The 23,837-nt window shown below is 42.3% G+C and overlaps 2 protein-coding genes, 1 long non-coding RNA gene and 1 other non-coding gene across 6 annotated transcripts; 2 read left to right on the plus strand and 2 right to left on the minus strand.

Moving 5' to 3' along the window:
- Positions 1–277: 277 nt before the first annotated feature.
- GluRIIB (Glutamate receptor IIB) lies at positions 278–4,438 on the plus strand. The gene is made up of 13 exons (NM_078761.3): positions 278–468; positions 522–668; positions 731–793; positions 1,259–1,468; positions 1,583–1,794; positions 1,864–2,022; positions 2,088–2,246; positions 2,308–2,588; positions 2,642–2,831; positions 2,908–3,269; positions 3,348–3,778; positions 3,838–4,097; positions 4,155–4,438. Exons 1-13 carry the CDS (start codon positions 387–389, stop codon positions 4,338–4,340), a joined length of 2,742 nt encoding a protein of 913 aa, NP_523485.3. The 5' UTR covers positions 278–386; the 3' UTR covers positions 4,341–4,438.
- A 1,308-nt stretch (positions 4,439–5,746) lies between these two features.
- lncRNA:CR44794 (long non-coding RNA:CR44794) lies at positions 5,747–6,691 on the minus strand. The gene has a single exon (NR_124092.1). It is a non-coding gene; the product is annotated as a long non-coding RNA:CR44794 (long non-coding RNA).
- On the plus strand, positions 6,555–6,702 carry snRNA:U4:25F (small nuclear RNA U4 at 25F). The gene has a single exon (NR_001620.1). It is a non-coding gene; the product is annotated as a small nuclear RNA U4 at 25F (small nuclear RNA).
- Positions 6,703–20,515: 13,813 nt separating this feature from the next.
- On the minus strand, positions 20,516–22,052 carry CG14011 (uncharacterized protein). 3 transcript variants are annotated; one of them, NM_164652.1, is made up of 2 exons: positions 21,902–22,052; positions 20,516–21,838 (listed from the first exon to the last, which is right to left on the minus strand). In NM_164652.1, exon 2 carries the CDS (start codon positions 21,825–21,827, stop codon positions 20,661–20,663), a length of 1,167 nt encoding a protein of 388 aa, NP_723100.1. In that variant the 5' UTR covers positions 21,828–21,838; positions 21,902–22,052; the 3' UTR covers positions 20,516–20,660. The 3 variants fall into 3 exon arrangements, with proteins under 3 accessions (NP_723100.1, NP_723099.1, NP_608943.1); NM_164651.1 differs by having other exon boundaries at positions 20,516–21,841; NM_135099.1 differs by having other exon boundaries at positions 20,516–21,846.
- Between the last annotated feature and the right edge of the window lie 1,785 nt (positions 22,053–23,837).

A 23,837-nucleotide genomic window follows, 5' to 3' on the forward strand; every position in this document is an offset into this window, starting at 1 on the left:
GCTGCCTAATTTTAGACCACATTTAGTTTTCATTCACTGGTCCATTTCCAGCTAATGCTCGTGTCTGCATGGTCTAGATTAAAGAGTATAGAGTATAGACGCTAGACTCTAAAGTCTAGACATGTGGTGATTGCTCTTCTCGCCGAGCATGGAATCCATCCACAATGGCTGCTGTTCTCCATGACGTAGTAAGTCTCGCAGAGATCGCTCGTGGCGGAGGTTTAAAAAATATACACATTTTTTGTGATTGTCAGTGCTCGTGGAGCGTTGCCCGGATCTGGCCGATTTCTGGCTGGGAATTATTTCGCTGCGCGTTAAAAAATATATACTTTTTAGTGCGTTAATAGTGGATCTATTGTTCTGGTGCTCTTTTTAAAGTTGTAGTAATGCACGGTCTACAGTTCCTGGTTCTTCTGGCACTAGCAATTGCCAGCGGCGCCAATGAAGACACCTTAGTGATCAAAATCGGTTGGTTGATAACTTAAGTGTATGTTCAAAATGTACAAACTGATTTCGTTTAGGAGCCATTTTCTTCGACACGGAAATGAAGTTGGCCGATGCCTTTAGTGCGGCACTCGAGGAAGTGAATGCAATAAATCCCGCTCTCAAACTGGATGCAATCAAGCGCTATGTGACCGTCGACGACAGCATTGTTCTGCAGGATATTTGTGAGTACTGACGGAAGTACGGAAGTGGTGCACAATTAATCCTATAAATCTTACTGCTTTAGCTTGCGATTTGATTGGAAGTGGGGTGGCTGCTATTTTCGGACCAAGTTCAAAGACAAACAGCGGTAAGTTTCATTTTCCTACGTATACCATACCCTCTGGGATATATTATTTTTAAAACGAATCATATGGTTCGGCGTCATAAAATAAATTGTCTAGCTGCATATACGCGCGTATACAAAATCCATTAAAGAGAACGGCGATAGAGAAAGAGCAGCGAGGAGATCTTCTAAAGGCTCGTCAACCTCGTTAATGATTCTTCAAAATACCCAAAAAAACACACTCACACAATTCGGTCATAAAATTGGGCTGCCCAACGTTGGATCCAAATATTTTTGCAGTAAATAAAGCGTCCGGTGGTTGGGGACCATTTGGAGAAGAGCCAAGAAAAATCGACGCGTTTTTTGTTTGCGTTGTGCTCTCTGTGTTTTGATCGCCACTTTCGTTGTGCGTTCCGGTAGTTCCCCCGATCATTCTAAACAAAAATAAACACCCCCACATTCGTTCTCCTTCTCCCCCTCTAACCATAGACATCGTCGAGGTACTGTGCAATATGACGGGTATACCGCATCTGCAATTCGATTGGCATCCCCAGCAGTCGAACAGGGAGCGTATGAACCACCAACTTACCGTCAATGTGGCTCCAATGGAGCTCTTCCTGTCCGCCGCCTTCTCGGACATCTTGGCCAGCAAGACCTTCGACTGGAAGTCCTTTACCATAGCCTACGAGAGGAGTTCCCGTATGTATTGTGATATGATTACATATAACATTTACAATAATTTATTTAAGTTTTTATGCTTTACCTCTAACTTTCAATTCCTTAGTAGATCCTAACACATCCTTTCGCACATAGACCTTATTCGCTTGCAGCACATCCTAGCATGGAAACAGCTCCACAAAGCTGGTATCAAGATGCAGGAATTCGAACGAGGGGATGACTACAGGATACTGTGGAAGCGCATCAACAACGCTCGTGAAAAATTTGTCCTTCTGGACTGTCCATCCGACATTTTGGTGGACGTAATCAATGCCTCGATTGGATATAATATGACTGGTTCATTTAATGTGAGTACTAAAAAGCAGTTTTGTATCTTAAAACCACGTACTAAGTTTGATTACTTTCTAAATCAACAGCATTTATTTCTAACCAACTTGGATACACATCTGAGCGGCATTGATGGATTCTACTCCCGGGATTTCACCGTCGCCGTGGCAGCTGTCAGGATACGAACCTATGTGCCTCCGCCAGTTCATGATGAAATAGATGTGTTTGACAACAGTGTGGATACCAGGGTAAAATCGAAGAATCCAACTTGAAATATGCTGTGCTTATGTAATTTTTCCTTGGTATACAATAGTTTTCCTCACTGGGATCACAGCTCGTGTATGATTCCATTGTGCTGTTCTACAATGCTCTCTTGGAAATAAGTCAGCGTCCAGGATTCTACATACCTAATTTTAGCTGCGGACGTGGCTTCTGGCAGCCAGGACCGCGTCTGGTGGAGCAAATGAAGCAGGCAAGTTGTTTGATTTATACGGAAAAGTAAACGGACATGTTCTAAGGTACTTCGTTTTCAGATTACCCCAAAGATGGTGAAACCTCCATTTAAAACACAAAGGCTACAGATAAATGCTGATGGCCAGCGAGAAGATTTTAATCTTGAAGTTTACAACCCCATAATTGATCGCGTAACTCACATATGGAATAAGGAGTTTCAGCTTGTGGACTTTGAAAAACTGAGAGAGAACTCGACTCAAGCCCTTAAACAGAAGAGACTTCAGAACAAAGAGGATTTCTCCCAGAAGCCCATCAGATACACAGTGGCCACTCGAGTGGGCAAACCGTACTTCAGCTGGCGGTTAGTTGGGAAAATATCTTATATCTTATTTTATTATTATTCATTATTATTAGTGAGGAACCCGAAGGAGTCCATTACGAGGGCAATGAACGTTTTGAGGGCTATGCCGTGGATTTGATATACATGTTGGCCCAAGAGTGCAAATTCGATTTCAACTTTGAACCAGTTAGGGATAACAAATATGGCAGTTACGATGCGAATACAGATGAATGGGATGGCATAATCAGGCAATTGATTGATAATGTAAGATACTTTAAGATACTTTAAGATCGGATATCTTAAAATATTTATTTGTTAAATCTCTTTTGTTTTATCATAGAATGCTCAAATTGGAATCTGTGACTTGACCATAACCCAGGCGCGTCGTTCGGTGGTAGACTTCACTGTACCCTTCATGCAGCTGGGCATAAGTATTCTGTCGTACAAGGAGCCTCCACCAAAGGCGGATATATATGCTTTCCTTAATCCGTATAATGCCGAGGTATGGCTATTCGTCATGATTGCGATGATGATCACGGCCTTTGCCTTGATCTTCACCGGTCGCATTGATCAGTATGAATGGGATCAGCCGGTGGAGAATGTGAATCGCGAAATGGAGCGGCAGAATATCTGGCATCTGAGCAACGCCTTGTGGCTAGTGTTGGGCTCAATGCTTAATCAAGGTTGCGATCTATTGCCCAGGCAAGTGAAAGATCTTCGACTTCTAGCTTATACTAACTAGTAGGATTTGCATTAATCCAAACGTACCTTTCCGTTTAGGGGCCTTCCAATGCGTTTGCTGACCGCCTTCTGGTGGATCTTTGCCCTGCTAATCTCCCAGACATACATAGCCAAGTTGGCCGCCTTTATAACCTCGTCTAAGATTGCTGGTGATATTGGCTCCCTGCACGATCTGGTGGACCAAAATAAGGTGCAATTTGGCACTATTCGTGGCGGGGCAACTTCGGTGTACTTCTCCGAATCGAACGACACCGACAACCGGATGGCATGGAACAAGATGTTGTCCTTCAAGCCGGATGCCTTCACCAAGAACAACGAGGAGGGCGTGGATCGGGTGAAGCTGAGCAAGGGTACCTATGCCTTCCTAATGGAGACCACCAATCTGCAGTATTACGTGCAACGCAATTGCGAGCTAACCCAGATCGGTGAAAGTTTTGGCGAGAAGCACTATGGCATTGCAGTGCCGTTGAGTAAGTTACTCCGTTTAATGAACGTTCTCATCTAGTTTTCCTCGAACTTTTCCAAACAGACGCCGACTTTCGGTCCAATCTCAGCGTGGGAATCTTGAGGCTCAGCGAGAGGGGTGAGCTCTTCAAGCTGCGAAACAAGTGGTTCAACAGCAATGAGAGCACCTGCGACTCGAATGTCCCGACCATCGATGATGGCCAGTTCGACATGGATTCGGTGGGTGGACTGTTCGTGGTGCTGATCGTCGGCGTGGTCGTGGGACTCGTGATCGGTGTCGCCGAGTTTTTGTGGCACGTCCAGCGCATTTCGGTGAAGGAGAAGGTAGGATGCCCCCACTTCCAGGATGATAATTCCCTTTTAATGAAATCTTCTTGTTAGATTCCACCCATGCTGGCACTGAAGGCAGAGTTTTACTTTGTAATTCGATTCTGGTTGACTAGAAAACCGCTGCACACCTATCGCCAAAGTCGGGATTCAACTTCGACGGGTTACTCATCGCTGGAGCAAATTACAAGTGCTTCCAGTGCGAAAAAGAAAAAAAAGACCAGGCGAATTGAAAAGTAGGGGAGTAAAAAGGCTTGCGAACATTCAGTGAAATACGATTAAGATTAGGATAAGGATATTTTAAAATGGATCCTTTAAAAGCTCTACATACGAAACTTGTTAATTTCTTAGAACTAAGGGATAGTAAGGTAATAAAACAAATAAAAAATATACATTGAACTACAAAGATGGCGCTTTTCAACAACAGTATCTGAACTACATGAATTAACTTAGTTTGGCAATCAAAAGTTACAATTCAGGGGCCAAAATCAATGCTATTAAACTTCATTTTATTTGCAATGTTATTTTAATTAAACAGCAGTAAGTGATAAAGCCTAACACTTACCATATGCGTATGTATACGTTTACATTTTTTTTAATCTAAAACAATTTGTTTAACTTGATTTGCGAGAAACATGACAAGAACACAAATCGCCTTGTAAACATATGTATGCAAAATGCATGCTGGTCCATAAATACCAATTAATATTTAACCCGCAATAAAAAATACACAGACAGTTTAAAACAGTTTGTGGTTTTTTTAGAAACGTTTTGCCAAGCTCGAAAAAAAGTGAGAATTGTGGCATAAATAACAATAACACAAATAGTACAATGTGGTTTGAGGATTCGCAGTAGCGTAAACAATTCGACCAACGAAATCAAATAAAAGAAGAGGAGTCGAACACACATTTATTCAAATCAAATCAAATGAAATGAAAGCGAGCAGAAAACCCTGTCAAAAAAGTCCTTAGACCGATTGGCGAAAATCTAGTGGAAAGGACTCCGGAAAACTAAACAGAGGTCGACCCACATTTAACCCGAGTCCATCCATCCCTCCCCCTCGACCATTCGACATCCATTCACACGCACTCTTTGCACTTGCCACAATGTATGTGTGTGTGTGTGTGGTTTCTGTTTCGTTGTCCTTTTTTTGTTGCTTTTATTGGTATGTCATGTTTATGTTGGCAAGTTGTTTTTGTTTGCCGGGTAATCGAGTCAATTGTTTCCGGTTCGTCGATCAGGCAATCGAGTGAGTCTGCTTTTTACGGCGTCTTTTTCGCACCCCCTCCCATTATTTTCTGTTTTTTTTCTGGTAAAAAAAGGAGCTTTTGTTGGCCATGTTGAAGTTGTTGCTCGCCGTGTATACAGGGCCAACATCCGTTTAGCGATTTGTTGCCGGAGGGGGCGTTGCTGACAAGGGTTAATAAGCTGGTTGGCCTGTCACTTTCGCCAGAAGCCGAGAAAGTGGTGCGTTAACTGATTTGCAGGCAGTTCATGCCATAAGCCCCATTTAATGAGGGACTTTCTGCTCTTTTCACAGATTCAAATTTGTAGAGCACGTACGCGGGATTTGAATCTATCACCCAATAGTGTATAAATGGGTTAAAAAACTTAAAGCTTATAAAGAAAATACATACATATATATTCAGTGAGCGTAGAAAAGCATAAAATTCGTTTAAGCTCGCATTTATTTACATTCCCGTGACCCAATTGCACCCCACAAATTTGGGCATCTTATGTTGGCATGCTTGGCGTCAACTGCCGGGACATAATTAACCCTTATTTGTACATTTTATGGCCGCCACCATAAAAGAGCCATTTAAATTACAAAGCGCAATGCTTGTCCATTTCGCGGGACCAGCGAAGTCCTTTGTTAATCGTCGACTTTCATTTTCGTCCTGGTCTCTGGTTGGCGAAACTCGAAGGACACGGCCGTCTCCGTTGGCATGCTGATGTTGCTGAGTGGCTCTGAACTTTAAGGCGCAATCGGTTGATGTCTGCCTTAAAGCCGCTTACAATTTGGTCGGCTTGCGGCCAAGCGGCTTAACTCGCATAATCCAAGTATCTGAGACGGGCGCAGGCAAACACTTGACCCTTTCACTGCAACTACCACTTTCATTCCATTCGTTTTTATGTTGGTCCCCTGGGGACTCCAAGTTGCGGACTCGATGCGGGCAATGCTCGTCATCGAACAGAGCAAAGCGCCTTCGAAGGTCATAAAAATGCAATAGCTGGGAAGTTCCAGTTCCAGTTCACTGTGACCTCGAGCAAATCCTTGAAAATTGGCAACTGAATTTAGGGGTTGACAGATTGGCAACTGGATTCGGGAGGTGGCACTCTGGTCAAACGGGTTGTCCTGTCTTTTGGCGGATGCCTAAAACTACATATAATTCTCAAAAGGTTTTAGCAGACTCCGCATAGAGAAGCTTAGCATTTGCATTTGGAGGCATCACCAACCTTGTGCAGTGGCAACATCGCAAGCAATGAAGTTCCAACTGAGCTGCGATTATTGCTAGTTGAAAACTAAAACCAATATCTCGCCCAGCGTAAGGATCTACGATCTTTAAGCTAAGGCAATTTTTTTAGGCCCCAAGTGGGCTGACTTAGAAATAAATGAAACATATATTTCGAACTATTATATACCTCTTACCTGGCAAGGAAAGGAAAGGGTTTGTATTCTATAGAGCAACGTCCGATGTGATTCACATCCAGGTGAAAATGGTCCGTTGCTGGGAAATTTTCCAATTTACCTCGCCCAATTAAAGTTCAATATAGCCCCTGTGCTCCATGTAAGCCAATTTACGTAGTAATGTTAGTCCAATAAAAATGCAGCTAATAGCCAAAAATCGAAAAACAGTAAACAACACTGTCACTTAATTTAATCACATTTATAAAAACCACTAATTGACTTTTGAACGTTAATGCCAGAGCATCATTGCACATTCCACCACACAGACACACCAACTCGGATGACGATGTGGCCATTCTTCATGCAATGGAATCGAAATAATGGTTGGACCTGGTTTTGGGGACAGCAAAATGTTGCCGTGCAGTAATTGCTATTTCTGATATGCATACAAAATATTGCGCACAGGACTCTGATATTCGTCGTTCTCCTCGCGGCCCCTCGTCGGTATTTGGGCTAATTAAATTATTATTTCCCCCAAAATTGCGGTTCGCGAGAAGAATGCATAAATAAATTTAAATTATGAGCCCATCGTTTTCAAAATGTTCGTGGCACACTTAACAACGCGAGCGAATGCTGTAGTCAAGCGTTTGGACTAACAGATACCCTGTTGCACTTTTACAATATCCTTATCTGAGATAGTTTTTTCCTTTCGACTCGATTTCGATTAAGCTATATGTGAATAGTTCTCATTCACCTTTGGTTACAAATCCCTCAATTTGTTTTAATTAGTGTCTATCCGGTTTATGAATGGCAATGCTTTGGCTTCGGCCGCTAATTGCCACTGGAAAAATTGTATGACATAAAAAGCTTGGCTGAATGAAAAGTTTGCCAAACAGCAGTTGACATAAATTCGCCCATAAAAGAGGTATCAAGCGAGTTCGGCGAAAAAGTGAGCATTTTGTAGGCATTTCAATACTCTTCAACTTATTTATATAATATTTTATTTTATTATATTGGGTACTGTGGGGTAAAAACAAGTTTGTAATATATATATATATGTTTATTTACAGTAAACACAGTATTAATATGGTACAGCACTATACACTCAACATATTCATCAGTTTGATTAAATGAATACTTGTTGAGTTACTGGTGGCATACAATTTTTAGTAGCGCAACCATGTCATTTCATATATTCGACCAGTGACACTTCATATTTTTGCCGACTTTTCGTTTCGTTTATTTTTCACACGCTATCAGTTTTCAATGAATTTTCATTTATAAAACAAGTCCTTCTGCCTTCCACTTTTCACTCCCCCCCCCCTCCCTACTCACCACTTCACCTTTCACCTCTTTTGTTTTTCTTTTCCGCTCTTTTTCCATTGAGCCGAAGACACACACTCAAAAAGCGTGAGTCGCACAATGGGTCTTGTTGCCAAATATTGTGTAGAAATATTATGAAATTATTAGAATGTAATAAAAATGATTTTAATGTTGGTTATTGAGAACTTAAATAGTTTATTGAAACATTGAGTACATAGATGAAATATCTCTTTTCATTTATACTGCAATATGATCCCACTGTGCAATAGTAGTTAATCATGACTTCATTGCGAAGTGTGGGCGGAATGGCTTGTATGGAAATATTTACAAATATCTGCTTCTGTGTGTGTGTGTGTTAACATGCAGTATGGCGAAGTGCCCCATCATCCAGCCCCCATACCCCTTGCCCATCTCCATTCACTGCGATTGCCAATCAATGTTTGCGCAAAAATATTTGCCTCTCCTTTTTTCCACACTCTTAGCTTTCATGCCCGGTGCATGTGTACTCTTTGTTTGTGTTTTCGATAAATCTGTCTAGGCTTGAAATACATGCCATGACGCTCAATTGCAGTGGATTAAATTATTAAAAAATCGCCCGGCACGCAAACGGGGAAAAAATATCGAAATCCGAAAATATACCCAATGTGTGGAGGAGCATGGGTACAGGGCACATGGACTTCAGGTTAATTGGAGCGGGTGGGGTGCACCTTAATTTGATTAACATTTAAATTGGCTGCGAGTTACTACTGTGCGGCTGGCAATGAATAATTACAATCAACACTTGCGGCCAAGTGTATAGGAGTATATCCTTTCGTCTCGCTCGACTCGCCTGTCAATTTTCATCTCGGCTCCAATCAAACTTGCAAGTACGAATTGTGGCCGAAAGAGTGCCGAGTGTAGGGCCAAAAATCGCTTAGGGCCAAGAATCCCTGCGGCGAACAGGGGCACGAATAACAACAACATTTTTTTTTTCTCCTGCACGCCATTTTCATATTAAACAAGTTTGAATTTATTTCCTGCCTGTCCAGCTCCCACCACTCCCCTCTTGCCAACCGTTTTTATTGTTTCTCCTGAGCGACAGGTGGAAAAGTTCTCAGAGCCTTAGCTACTCAAAAGAAGTGCGACGGGTACAAGACAACTTTGGCCATTTAATTAAACATAAATCAGCCATAGGCGGCAAATCCTCTGCAACGCTGATTGCTTTATAACCTGCTGGAGAAAGGCGATAAATTAACACAGTTTAAAATCTAAATTAATTCAAACTATGTAGCACATCTCTTAAAATGGACAATTTGTTTATTTTTCATTACGGCTGTAGTTGCTAAAATCGCATTTCTGGCGCTTAAACAAACCAAGGCTTATTTCAATATATCATGTTTTATAAATAACATAGTATATTGTTGATAATAGATTGTGGATCAATTCGGTGCTTAATGCGGTCTAAATCTATTCAAATGTTTCCATCTGTTACTTACTTTTTAAGGAGTGTAATTAACTTAAATTGAATTTTATATTGTTGGAAACGCTTCCTTGAAAACATATTTAAAATATATTGACTATACATACATTCATTAAGAATTGGTTGTAGAATATATATGTAAAATCCTATTAGCTCTACGATTTTCCTAAAGAAAACATTATGTTTTGAGTGTAAAGCTTTCTTCTTCTTGTTCTATTTAGTTGAAATCAATACTACTCGCATGTTGTTATTCAAGGAAATTCCATTTCATTTTTGTATGAAACTTTTTCGGCCCAAGTATTTTCTTTGTCCAAGCTGGCATTGCAGGACTGCTTTTAAGCCTTTAAGGGAGCGCACACAAAAAAGCATTTTCCACCAGCTACACATTCTTATGCCAACACACATACTCGAACCAACACACAGACTCATATGGGGCCTTTCAACCCGTTGTCTCTTCGCATTTTTAAAATCAAAAAGCGACACAACGTCAAAACAATTTGTCGTCATTTAGAAGTCGACATTTAAATAAGAAAATGCAAATGCGAGGACGATGGCCAGGACAACGGCGAAGGAGCCGCGACGTGGGGGCCTTCTGCCAAATGTATGCAATAATATTTTTTATGCGCTCGAAGCAAGACGCATACGTTTCGTTTGTATAAAATTAAGTCTCGGCTCGGGCGGACACACAATCCCGTTCCGCTTCTGGTCGAGAGCGGCGGGCGCAGCTGTAAATATAAAGTGTCACGGAAACCACCATCACACCAATTCGCACACACACATGGACACAGGCCGACTGGCACTCACACTTGGCTCTTGCAAAAACGTGTCTATTACAATTCAATTTGACAATAGGTGCACACAAAAGCCAACCCAAGCCGCAAGCCAACCATCCAGCCATCCAACCGCACTAAGCCACCGTTCAGAGTCCCATCGCACTCACACACACAAACACACACACACACAGGGGGCCCACAAAGGCGCGGAAAGCCGAAAAGTAGACTATAAAAAGCGGAAGTACGAATGACTGTATACCCTAACCAGAAGAAGTCCGTTGAAAATGCAGTATGGATGGGTAATAACTATAACTATTTTAGAAAAAGTATTTTATAAGAATTGAAAGAGCTCTGTAGCATCAGTTAAGCCTTAATTTCTTATAAATAGGTCGGTACAATGCAATACAATACAGTATCCAGATTTCGGCTTGAGCATCGCCTTGCTTCATTGCCATTCATGTTTGTTTATTTGTATTTTGCCCATGTGTTTTTACTGCAGCGGAAACGTCAAGTAATTTTTTTCAGCTCTACGTAGTTAGTTGATGAAAAAGCCTAGGAAAAAATGCGAGAAGGACGGCAGGCGGAGCAGCACAAAAATCCGAGCGACGCAGGTGGCATTGGTGGCAATGGTGGCGGTGGCCACAACAATGCTGACAATATGGAACGTTGGGGAACTCGACTTCGCCTAGTCCCTGGGGCGATATTTGCACGTTTCCGGTATAAATACATAACGGTCGAGATTTGTTTATGCGAAATGAAGCGCGCAAAAGACAATTCGTATAAATGTTGCTGAAACGAGTGTCCCCCCCAAAGTCCCCGACCACGCCCCCAAATGTTTGTTGTGAATGTGGGTCGGTGGGGCCCAGTTCAGTTCAGTTCAGTTCAGTTCCCTGGTGCGTGACTTTGGCGGAAATAAAATTTGTCAGCTTTGTGGGAGTGCCATGACTTTAAATCAAGTTACACATTCTGAATAATGTTGTACAGCTTGTGGGAGCTTTCCTTTTGCGGTCCCAACAGGTTGCGAATTTGATCATTATGTAATGGAATCCATTATTAAGCTGATTTCTCCATCCATTCCATTCCCACAATGACTCAGCCGGACGGCCACCTGGCCATCAATCAATAGATACTGATCAAATTACTAATCGCCAGGATGCGATGGCCATCTTCATAATTTGCTGCGACCCGAGTGGGGAAGTTATCAAGTAAATAAATCATATGCGAAAAGTTTTTCACTTAGACAATATTTTAAGGCAGCAAATTTGTGAGCTGCCATTCATGCAAGTATTATGATAGCCATAAGTCTGAGCCAACTTCCCAACCGAAAAGAAAAGCACACTGGTTCCATATCACTTTGTATGGGGATGCTATAAAATGTTTATTTATTTTTTAACAGAAAATCATAGTATTTACTCTATAATATAACTATCACTATTAAAAGGTTTTTTTCATTACATAGCCCTAAAGTATCATAGAGATACTTTACTTTTACTTTTCTATCATCTTTTTTTTTCATTCTATGATCTAAACTAACATTCCTCTTCACTTTTTTTTGGATTTTGGTAAAAAATTTTTTTTTCGAAATTTTTCATTTTTTGTAAGGGGTAACATCATGATTTTTTGCAAAAAATTGCAAAAATTTTACATTTAAAAGTGTAAATGCCATCCGAAAGATAATTTTCTTCCGAGTCTAACGAGGTATGACATTCCATGTTTGGACTAATATTTTTTTGTAATATTGGAAAAAACTTATAAATTTGACTAATTTATGACCAAAGTACGACTTTTTAGGTGGATTTTTTGTCATAACATGGATAAAAAGAGTCACAGAGATAAAAGAAAATGCTGGTTTTACAGCTTTTGATCTAAACAAACTTTCCCTATCACTTTTTTTTTATTCTGAAAAAAAAATTTTTTTCAAAATTTTTCATTTTTTTTAAGGGGTAACATCATGATTTTTTGCAAAAAATTGCAAAAATTTTACATTTAAAAGTGTAAATGCCATCCGAAAGAGAATTTTCTTCCGAGTCTAACGAGGTATGACATTCCATGTTTGGACTAATATTTTTTTGTAATATTGGAAAAACTTATAAATTTGACTAATTTATGACCAAAGTACGACTTTTTAGGTGGATTTTTTGTCATAACATGGATAAAAAGAGTCACAGAGATAAAAGAAAATGCTGGTTTTACAGCTTTTGATCTAAACAAACTTTCCCTATCACTTTTTTTTTGATTCTGAAAAAAAAATTTTTTTCAAAATTTTTCATTTTTTTTAAGGGGTAACATCATGATTTTTTGCAAAAAATTGCAAAAATTTTACATTTAAAAGTGTAAATGCCATCCGAAAGAGAATTTTCTTCCGAGTCTAACGAGGTATGACATTCCATGTTTGGACTAATATTTTTTTGTAATATTGGAAAAAACTTATAAATTTGACTAATTTACGACCGAAGTACGACTTTTTAGGTGGATTTTTTGTCATAACATGGATAAAAAGAGTCACAGAGATAAAAGAAAATGCTGGTTTTACAGCTTTTGATCTAAACAAACTTTCCCTAACACTTTTTTTTTGATTCTGAAAAAAAATTTTTTTTCAAAATTTTTCATTTTTTTTAAGGGGTAACATCATGATTTTTTGCAAAAAATTGCAAAAATTTTACATTTAAAAGTGTAAATGCTATCCGAAAGAGAATTTTCTTCCGAGTTTAACGAGGTATGACATTCCATGTTTGGACTAATATTTTTATTGATATGAGAAAAACTCATAATTTGGACTAGAAAATCAGTATGAAAATAGTTGCGTAATTTGGGAATCAAATATTTGACAAATTACAAATATTTGTAACCTTTTCGAGCAAATGTTAGGCTATTTCGAGACAATGTGCTGGCTTGCATTTCCTCTCCACCAGCCAAAAACTTTATCCAAGGCAAATAGCCGTAGGCTGCAACTTGTAAACTTATTTTCACACACGAAACCGCACACACTCATGCACACTTACACGCTCTTATAGATGAATGTATCTTTTATCCCATTTGATTCTTAGCCCGAAATGTGAGAGCCCTGTGTTGGGGGCGGTGGAAATCCGATGGAAAATAGAATATTCAGCAATGACCCCACTGCTTCCACTGCTCCCGATGATGATGAATGGCTTGCGTGTGTTAGTTTCACGTGAACATGTGAAAAAATTCACATCAATTTGTAAGCAACCCACACGGACGACTTGCGCCCGCGCTTCAGATTTTCACTACTTTGGCCAGCTTTTTGTTTAACCAAATCGCTGACTTTAAGAAACCGAAACCAGTTGGAGCGGAGCGGGAATCGAGCCAGAATCAGACAGGTCACGTATTATTATGGCCACAAAGGTTTGTCGCCCTGCCAGAATTTGATTCGTTTACCAACTTATAGGCAGTGTTGGTAAAGGTACTCTGTCTGGCCACCAAGGTACTCAGTAAAGTACCCAAAAATAGTAGTAGGTAAATGCATAATACACGATTAAGTTAATTGAGATATCCTATAACACGTCATATTTCAGATATCTTTTTTAAAATCACTCGATAAAACACTACAAGTTTAGAGGACTTGAAAAAGTACCTTGACAATGCCACCTGGACACAGTGCTCTGCTGCTTATAGGCGTGAGTGTATTTGACCCGGTTGCCCAGCCCATTTGACTCCTGGCCCAAGTCCTTGTTTGGGTGTTGACAACGTCCGTCAGGTCGGGTGATGATGGTGTATGCCGATAACGTGAGTCCTGGCACTCTCCGCCAGCCAGACCCACTAATTTTTTACGGCTCTGGCTGGTAGCTCCTTTGCTGATGCCCCCCCCCCCCCCCCTGCATTTGCTGGCCAAATGTCAAATTGTTTTTAGAGCTCTTCCCGAGTTCCTGTTTTTTGTGTCAGCAGCCAGCCACTTTTTATTGTTATCGTGTTTCCAGTTTTTCCGCACCATGCCCTGTAATCTGTTCTGGCTCGGCACTGCCTGCTCCTGGACGCGCCTGGGATTACAATCGCTGCTCCTGGAGGTCGATGGGGCACGACGGCTGCTTGTGTGTGTGGAACCACAACATGCTCAAAGCAACTTGAATCGCTGCCCCCGGTCTCGATTGTCATGGTGGGAGGGGGGTCTGGAGGGCCACACACCGGCACCACTGCTATTTGGAATCTCAATTGTCAGAGCTTGTGGTCGGTTCGAGTACTGGTATCTGATTGGAAGCATCTTGAGGCATTGATGAAGGGCTTGAAGGAATCGAAACTGTTGACCTGGCCGACAATTAAAGCTCTTCGATTATAATCAGGGCTTTAAATCGGGTTGGAATAGTTATTTAGAGATTTAGTTATGTCCAGCAATCGAATATAATTGATTTCTTAATTAAACTTGAATGAAAGCATGAATTTTCTTCAAATGAAATAAACTTTTTAGGACTATTGTTAATGCTAATTTAACCATAAGTCGCTTAATCAGCCCAAAAGCTTACACAAGCCAATCTGACGTCTTAAATTATGCAATGGTCGGTCATTCAATCAAATATTAATCAGGCAAATCTTCTTTTGTCGCCTCCTTGCCCAGGACGAAACTTTATTTTCAATTTACCACCAATTCCATTGGGTCGTAAGGTCATCAAAATATTTGCGTTTGCGCCTGACCAGCATGCAAAATGACAAATTACGAAATTGCTAATTAAGACTCCTGGTGGTCCGTTCTGCCCAAAATCATGGCAAGACATTACGATATTAATAATTTCCATATCCCGGCGCACACAATAAATCGTACGTATAGTTTGGGCTTTGAGAAAGCCATAACCCCGCCATATCCTTCAACTAACCCCTCCCCCCCTCACCAGGCAGTCAATCTGCCTGCCTATGCCTCAACCAGGAGCCGCTTAAGTTCATGTCATTTGTCATATTTGAATTTTACACTTCCTTCCGGTCGTCGTCTCTCTCTCGGAATTGCAATTTGCCAGCGTCCTACGCAGAGAGCTGCCCCACCCTGCTTACAATCGGGGCATAATCACTGCACTCCCCCCGAAAGCCGCACCCATTATAATTAACCAAGTTGCTTAGGCTGCCCGTCATCGTCCTCGGCCGTCAGGGGCATGATAAATGTCCTCAATTGCAGATCCTGCCTATCTGCGGCATGAATCTCCTACGCAGTTGCAGTTGCAATTGCAACTGCAGTTGCATGCAGGATGGCCTGAGTGTCCACGAAGTTTATGTAAATGCCGTCGACTTTGCCTCGATGACGTCGTCCTGATTCCTGCTTGCTGCCTACTTTAGATAAATTCCTGTGATTATTGTTGCTCGATTGCACGTGTGTGGGTGCGTGTGCTTGTGTGTGTGTGTGTGTGTGTGTGTGTGGCAGTTGCTGCAGCTGTGTGCGTGTGCTGGGGATTTGGCAAATTGATTTGAGATTTACTATTAAGATGATTTCCATGCATTTTGCATGCTGTTGCCCAAATTATTTTCATATTAATTATAGATTTTGTAATGAATACGAAACTAATTAATGCCCCTAAATTCAATGACAAGAAGGCATGGCATTTTGCGAAAGCATATTCCAATTAAAAGTATAAATTACGTAATAAGCACAAAGCGCTAAATAATGCTTTATAAACGCGATGTTTCACAAAGCACGGATTGCATAAAAAATTTAACATTTTAGTTCGTGGAAAACTAGTGTGCATTAGAAAAGAATCCTTTCAAAAGCAGCCTGGCATCGCTTTTAGCAATCTTTTCCCTTTGTTTCCATGAATAAGAAACCCAATCACGTGAAAAGTGATCCAAGTCGTGCTGAATGCAAACAATTGGCAAACACACTTGGTGGCAATTTTCGAAACTGTTTTCACTTACAGATGGTTTAATTGTTAGGCAACTTTAATCAAAATATATGACCAAGTTTTCTCAATGCTGCCATGTCCTTTGTCTCACAGTTCAATTGATGGAAGGGTTCGGTTTGGAAAGTGTTCATGTGTGTTGCATTCGGTTTGATTTCGAGCTCACTTTACACACTTTGATTTCAATTACAAAGTTGCTCGAGTGGAACTCTAATATGAAATTGCTCGGGGGAAAATTCCAGCTGCAAGTTTTATGCAAGCTGCATGGGGAAATTGCATTAGCCCCTCCCACCGCCCAGCCGCTTACCCCTCACAGGAAGCCGGGTGGAAAACCTTGACTCAAGGATCAAGCCACAAGTTGCATGTTAGCAGCGCGTAAATTTTTCTGTTTATTGCCCAGACAGACAACCGAATGGGAAAGTTTCATGTGCGGACAACAGTGGTTGGGTTGGGTTGAGTAAAGATTTTTTTTATTTATTTTCCACTTGCATTGTGTGCGGCGGAAGTGTTTAAAATTGTAAAGCCCGGACACGCCTCATCCACTTCAATGGAGATATAGCCAGATGCAAATGATAGGCCTAATGGCCTGCAAGCTACAACTTTAATATAGCTATTGCTATTGCTATTGCTGGCAAATGGCTTTAAGCACCAGCACTCGATAGAAACATGGCCGAGTTCAGGCACGAGTTCATCAATATTGGCATGTAAACGAAGTGTACCACAGCACACACACACACTCATGCACCCGGAAAAACTAACTCTCGAGGGCCTCATCAAAGCCAAGCGCTCTCGGGGATTACGCCTTTGGTTTGAAAACTTACCACAGACAAGAGGCATAAAGCACATTATCCAGACACCAAACGGAGGCAGCAGGTTGCTCCTCTTTGCAACTTGGATGACTACCAACCAACTGGCACTGGAGGATTTCCTGCAGTTCCCAGCCACTTCAGCGTCGACCACATAAAGTGTCATTAGCTCGAGTGGCGAAGCGACTGGCTTGGTGGACCAGGAGCAGGATTCGGCTGGTACATTTGGCAGATTACAAACCAACAACCAAACAAGCAGACAGTTAAGCAAATAAATGCTTCAGCATAAAAATATGAAATTATTAGCTTCTTTAACGGGTGGCAATATGAAGCGTAAAAAAAGAAACGAAATCGTAAGACCCTTTACAAATGCTATGGGAAAACTTAAATTCGACTTTGCCAAAAAGCAGTCGAGTGTCTCGACTATCAGTTACCCATTAGCCAGATTGAGGGAGCAAACCGATTGTTATCTACACTAAGCTGATAACTTTTTTATACATACCCGTTCTCAAATTCAGTTTCGAGTAGTGCAGCAATAGTTTGGAGATTCTTTCATAAATGCTGATTAAGTTGCATTTTTGTAGCAACTGCACTGTTGTTTTTATTTATGTTTCTGATGCTGGCTGCTATCCTTGATGTTTATCTATTTGAACAAAAAGTTGCCATTGCATTGGCTTTGCGGTCGGATTTTAATATGGGCACTAAGTAGCTATCAGAACGTCGCCGGACCATTCAAAATGAAGTGGCGAACTTGTTTATCATTGTTGTTATGGCCCGCTCGGCTACTCTGTTTATCTGAGTCGGGTTTTCCTTTTGGCCCAAGTTTCTCCGATGCGAGTAGTTGAGTTTTTCGAGTGTCTGCTCTTCGACAATTTTGAATGGTATTTTCTTTTAATTAAAAAGCAAATTTCGACCGTCTCTGTCATTAGGCTGATTGAAAAGCGTAGATATAAGGCTGGCGGATGGCAAGGACTTCAAGCCAAGTAAGCAATTTTCGCCAACAGTAAATAACAAATAACTGCATACCGTGTCGATTTTTAAGTGCTTCTTTTGAAATGCTTCGAGTGGCAACAAAAAAAAAAAAGCGGAAAGCAAACTGAAACTCGAACGGTTAGTTGAAGGCGCTCGGGGTCGCGGCCTCTGCCCGATCTCAAATAGGCACTTGAGCCACGGAACCTGGAAAATAACCAGCCGCATAATGACCACGGTTCGTTCCGTTTCGCCGTGCGGAGTCCATAGTAAGCAGTCGGGAATATGGGGTCAGGGGTCAAAGCATCTGTTCTGCGAGTGCGCCGCCTAATGACTTTGAAACGTATGCGGCAAAGTCAAAAGCATGCACTTTGCGAGTATTACATGCAGGCTAATAATACAGGTGAGCATAATAGCGACCTGCAACGCAATATGAATGCTAAATATGTGCGGTGGGAAAATCGAAGATCTTGCCTATTTGGGTGTGAGTCATGAAATTTCAGTTGCATTGGCATAAACTGGATAGATGAAGTTACGAAATCGTAATATATTTATTGTACTTAACAAGCTTAATAGCCAGTTAGTTACATATTTAAATTATTAAAAATATAACATGACTACACATCAAGCCCACGAGTAACACGACCTCTTGACTTTTTCACCACACCTCTTCTGTTAACTTAAACGAGGATATTTCGACCAGCAAAAAATCCCTTTCAACCAAGAGAAATTTGCTCTTTTCGATGTGCATGTGTGTGTAAAAGAGCACTAATTCATTATACAAGTAAACTGATTATTATATATATTAGTACAAATTAGGTTAAGCAATTTGTTATTCGATTTTGTATCATTTAAAAAGTCTGTCTTATATAAAATTTTTGATTTTTCAAAAAACATTTTATAAAGTTGAATTTGTCCATCAAATTCCACTTAAAGTTGATTCAACCTATAGCATTTTTGTCACTTCAAACAATGCTTGCGGATATATATAATCATTCAATTTAGTGAACGTGCTGTTTGAAAGAGTGACTAATCTTTTTTACCAGATTTCCTGTCCAGCAATCTGCTAACAATGCGTTTAGACAACGTGTTGCCGTGGCATCCACAACGTTAATTATTGCTTGGGATGTAAAAGGGGGAGCAGCAGGAGGAAGAAGAGGAGCTGATGGAGGAGCTGGAGCTGGAGCTATGAGTTCGAAAGGGAGTCAATATGTTTGCTTGTTTTTCGACGGCAACACGCGCGACGATGACGTCGGAGTGCAGCCTGCCTGGAAGCCGGAAAATTCGGGAAATTCAACCGGCTAACCAGCAGAAAACAAGCTGGCAAATAAAAACCGCACCAAAACACGGAGGAGCGCCAAAAGAGCCCAAAGCGCAGATCCAAAGCTACGGTGTACGGAAGTGGGCAAAGGTAGATGGGTACATGGGAAAGCCCGTGGAAATACGGGGAAAAGCTGGAGTGTCGAGCAGCCTGCATGGGTTCGAATTCAATATGGCGGCACAGAGGAAGTGCCACAGACGCAGTGGCATGTGCATCTGTGCATCTGTGCGTGCCAGTGGGCTCTCTCATTGAACCAACAGCTTGTGGCGTCAATTTGCGGACATTATTGTTTCACGACTGCCAACTGCGTAACGACCAGCGAGGCCTAAGCAAATCTGCCCGTAAACTCACCGCAATCATGGGATAACAGCTTTTCGACCGGGCATCTCTGGCTATTGTTTTTCGATGCAGCTGCATTAAAAACAAATGCAGCAGCAGCAGGTCAGCAGGTGGCTATCTAATTTTTGATTATTCGCGCGATTTGTGCGAAAAAATTAATTGAGGCCTGCGGTTTTGTTTTCTTGCGCGGCATTATTGCTGCTTTTGCACCCATTATTCATTTTGTGTGCGCTCGAAGTCGAGAAATTCGATTGGGAATCGAAATAATTTGGCATAATGAATGCGCTTCGTTACCGGCATTTTCCATTATACTAATATTTGAAATACGAGCAAAACACCACAAAAATATACTCGTTTGCTATTGAGACAAAAAGTGTATCATGTGCTCACATTGTTGTGAGTGAAAATTTGAGAAATATATAGCAGTAGTGTATAAAATGTTATTTCATTAAATATACAGACATATTCAATCATCTTTGCAATCTTGAGCAAAGCGATGCAAGTAATGGATATCTTATAGTCGATGTAACTATATCTCTCTACCTCTTGCCTTTACTATGGAAATTTCACATAAATTGTTGCATTGTAAATGCATTTGAACACTTTGAGACTGAATATAGACATATATCGCCTAGACGGTCAAATTGGATATATATGATTTATAGCATTTGCTAATGATGATGAGCATGTGTACCGTCGGGGGCATGCAACATCTCCTTTGTGGGGTCAGCTTAATGCAGCTCATTAACGGACCACCGACTCTCCTTGTATGATTGTGTAGCGGTAAACTGAATGCTTTTGACCCACTAATGAGCAAGTGGCCACTAACTGCTAAGAGCTAGTAAACTGATCATCTTTAAGGTGCAAACTGTTCTACATATTCACTTATGGAAATTTATCAAAATTACAATTATCTAAGGCTTACTATGACTTTAGAAAACTAAACCAAGAAACATTCTTTTCGGGTATTTAATAGTGCTAAATAAATAAATATGGTTACACTTGTTAAAACTTTGGTTTCACAGGGCGAGCTAACTCTCACCTTTTAGGCAGCCTGTCCAGGCCATACACTTCTCCCCACCTCCGACCATTTCAAATCCGACCAGCTTAATTCACCCACTGCTTGGGGTTTATAAAGATGTCGGAAACGGTGCCGCGCAGCGACTTCATTCCCTGGCTGGAGGGGACGGGCTTGGGCCTCTGGGCCACGTTGCTCATCCACCGACTGAAGGCCTCTTCCGCCTGCGAGCGGCGGGCGGCCTTCTCCTCCTGGCGCCGCCGCTCGGCATTCCGCTGCTCGAGGCGACGCTGTTCGAGCAGCCTAAGCTTGTGCAGCTCCCACTCCTGCAGGTGATGTTGCACAGACGCCATATTCTTTTGCGGCGGCAGCTGGGCAGAACGGTCGGGCTTGGTGAGCTTGGCGGTACTGGTGGTCTGCTGCGCCTTCTGCTGACACCACTGCTCGTACTTCTCCTTGGCGAGCCGCTGCCTCAGCTCCGTTCGCTGCCGCTGCGCCTCTCTCTCGGCCTGCTGCGCCTGCAACTTGTACTGGCACTGGCGTTGCTTGCCGGACAGCCAGTTCTCGTAGGCCTCACCGGCGGACCGCCGGATATGGAGCGGTTCGATGCGGCGGGTGTAGGTAAGGGGCGGCGATCCTACGCTCGATCCCAGGCGCAGCGAGGGCAGGCTGTGGCTTAGTGGCAACTCGAGCGGGGCCAGCATGCTGTCGTCCCGGGACATGGCCTCCTCCCAGCTGCACATCGAGGTCGTCGAGTCCTTGTCGCTGGAATTGTTGCCGCTGCGGGAAGAGGGGCAGGATCGGCTGCTGCAGCTACTCCGGTCCGTGCTGGTGCTACTGCTGGGACTGCCCAGATGCAGGCAGACCGTCTCCGACTCCGTCTGCAGCTCGATATCCTCTCCCAGTTCACCGACGCGGGGCCCCTCAATTGTCTTGGTCGACTTCAGGGTGCCCAGGGACAAATCCGAGCAGCAGCGCAGAGTGGAGGTCTCCGTCTCGTCCAATGAGTTGACTTCACTGGACGACTCGGAGCTGCCCACGTAGCGCACTGTGCTGGGGCTACCCATAGAGCGCACGAGGCTGTCCTTGTCACAGGTCTTGATGAAAGTCCTGGAACCCTTTCTTCGCGGTAGCAGTACACGAGCCCCCATCTCTCTGGCTTGGCCATCTGAATCCTGCTGGCTGGGCTGGGTCATGCAGAATAGTTCATGGTCGATAAGGGTTCCCTGACTGTTGACTTTGCCCAGAAATGCCATTTTGCAGTGCTCTTCTTTCCTAGGATTCCTCTTCTGAGTACAGATAGTAATCTTTATGGGGCAGATGAACCTACCTTCTTGTGTAGCCAATATTCAAATTCAATACGTCGTCAGGGACGATTTATGGAACACCTTGCTGGCTTCAGAACCGATAAACTTTGAAGTCTATGAAAAGTGTTTAAGTTTGTGTGTTGGAATAGCGAACAATAAACTTTTTCGTTTCTTGACATAAAACTCAAATGAGATGAATAGTCTTAGGTTCATTTTCCCCTTTTCGTTTAAATGTGAATGAATACGACATACCCTTGATTGCATGGGTATGTCCTACATATCCTTGCACCACCCTTTCGACGGCTGCCACCCTTCTCAGCTCAGGACAATGTAATGAAATGGTTGTCTACCGCACGCTTTGCGCTGCATAACATTTAGGTTTCAATTTCTATTAATATGCAATTTAGCTCTTTTTTCCTATTATAATTCTACGTCTGTGGCACACAGCTCCCCCACTCAAGCCCGGGTCCACGGATTGCCGATCGGGCCGCGCACAACTTGATTGCAGCAGCTGAAGTTGCCGCGAACGGTTGTTGCTCTTACATTCTAATCGAAATTTTTATTGTTCATAGTCACGAAAGTGCGCGGCTCTGGAGCGATGACGACAACACGGCGTCGTCTGCGGTGGTGCAGTGGCTCACCGGCTCTACAAGCCGGGTGGAGGTGGTGCGGTGGTGCAGCTGTGGCGGCAAGGTAATGTCAGTTATTTGACAGCGCCGACAGTCGAGTACGCTGCCGTGGCAGACATGCCACACTGCCTCACTGCTACATCACATCGGCTGCTCAAAGCCAGAGGCTGATCTTGGGGGGGATTAAGGGGGCCCTATTTCAGTTGGGTTTCAACTCCACTAACCTTTTTTATATATCAGCCGAAAAACTAGCTGCCCCCAAAAAAGTATATGCTGCCACTGCCACTGGTGCTCAGGTATGATTTCTAGTCGCGATGTTTAAAAGCTAAGCCAAATATGTGCCACTTTGGCATAAAAATTGCCGTGCAGGCCCTCCCACCACGCCCCCTCAGCCTATGACCACATCCGAAAAACAAAAGCGGAAAAGTGGAAAATCAGAAGCAGCAGACGTCGTTGGAAATGCAACCGGCATTATTTTATAATTTACAAACAAGTCGCACGAATGTAGCGACATTTGCAACAGGATTTGCCTTCATCGACAGCCAACGCAGATGGCCGTCCTCGAAACATGAATTTCCATTAGCGGTAGATGTATTTCACAAAACTTTTATTGATAGAAATCGAAATCGGTACCCTAAGGTACATTTACTCGAAACGCATAATTTTGTAAGAAATTTTTGGAACGTTAATGGAAAGATTGTACAATCTCATTGATTACATGGTGTGCTAGGGAAGTAGTGAAATAAACGGCTTGACTATCACATACCTGTCAATTATCAAATCGATTTCAATTCCAAGCTGAGTAAATTCTTAACTTAAAATTAATACATTTTTCGTGTCATTGTGTTCCCACATGATTTGTGAAAATTTCTACCATTATTGCCCTAAACTTAAACGAACCACTTTTGCCACAGACGTTGGATCGGTCTTTGGCCAACTTTTCTTGCTCAGTGCTTTCACTTTCAGGCCAGTCGTGCAATTAATAGGAAAACCCCATTAATGTCCTCCTCACCTCCTTTGCAAGCCAGACAAGAAGTCAGTCAAGGAGGCAGTGAGCTGAGCCCGAAAGGCGGCTGGAATATGACTTATTTAAGTCGGAGCCGCGTGTTAATAACTTTGCAAGCCTCGCCAGGCATGCAAACTTCAACCATGTGAGTGTCCTTCGTTGGATTTTCGCCTCCTTGCTGGCTCTTCTGCGTGTGGCAGGCAGATTAAAGTGACAGACAGGGCTACGCAGGCAAAATAACAAAAGGTGGTTAAGTCGTTGTAAGTGTTTAAGTCGACAAGGGGAGGTCGGCCGCCCAAGGACGAGGCTCGATGCGTGTTTATA

This window comes from Drosophila melanogaster, chromosome 2L (genome assembly GCF_000001215.4).
Source record: "Drosophila melanogaster chromosome 2L".
NCBI lineage: Eukaryota > Metazoa > Arthropoda > Insecta > Diptera > Drosophilidae > Drosophila > Drosophila melanogaster.

Coding starts and splice junctions, on each gene's coding strand:
- GluRIIB (NM_078761.3), top strand. CDS start 387: ATGCACGGTCTACAGTTCCTGGTTCTTCTGGCACTAGCAATTGCCAGC. Junction 1,795..1,863: donor ATATGACTGGTTCATTTAAT/GTGAGTACTAAA, acceptor CTAAATCAACAG/CATTTATTTCTAACCAACTT. Junction 2,589..2,641: donor AAACCGTACTTCAGCTGGCG/GTTAGTTGGGAA, acceptor CATTATTATTAG/TGAGGAACCCGAAGGAGTCC.
- CG14011 (NM_164652.1), bottom strand. CDS start 21,827: ATGGCATTTCTGGGCAAAGTCAACAGTCAGGGAACCCTTATCGACCAT.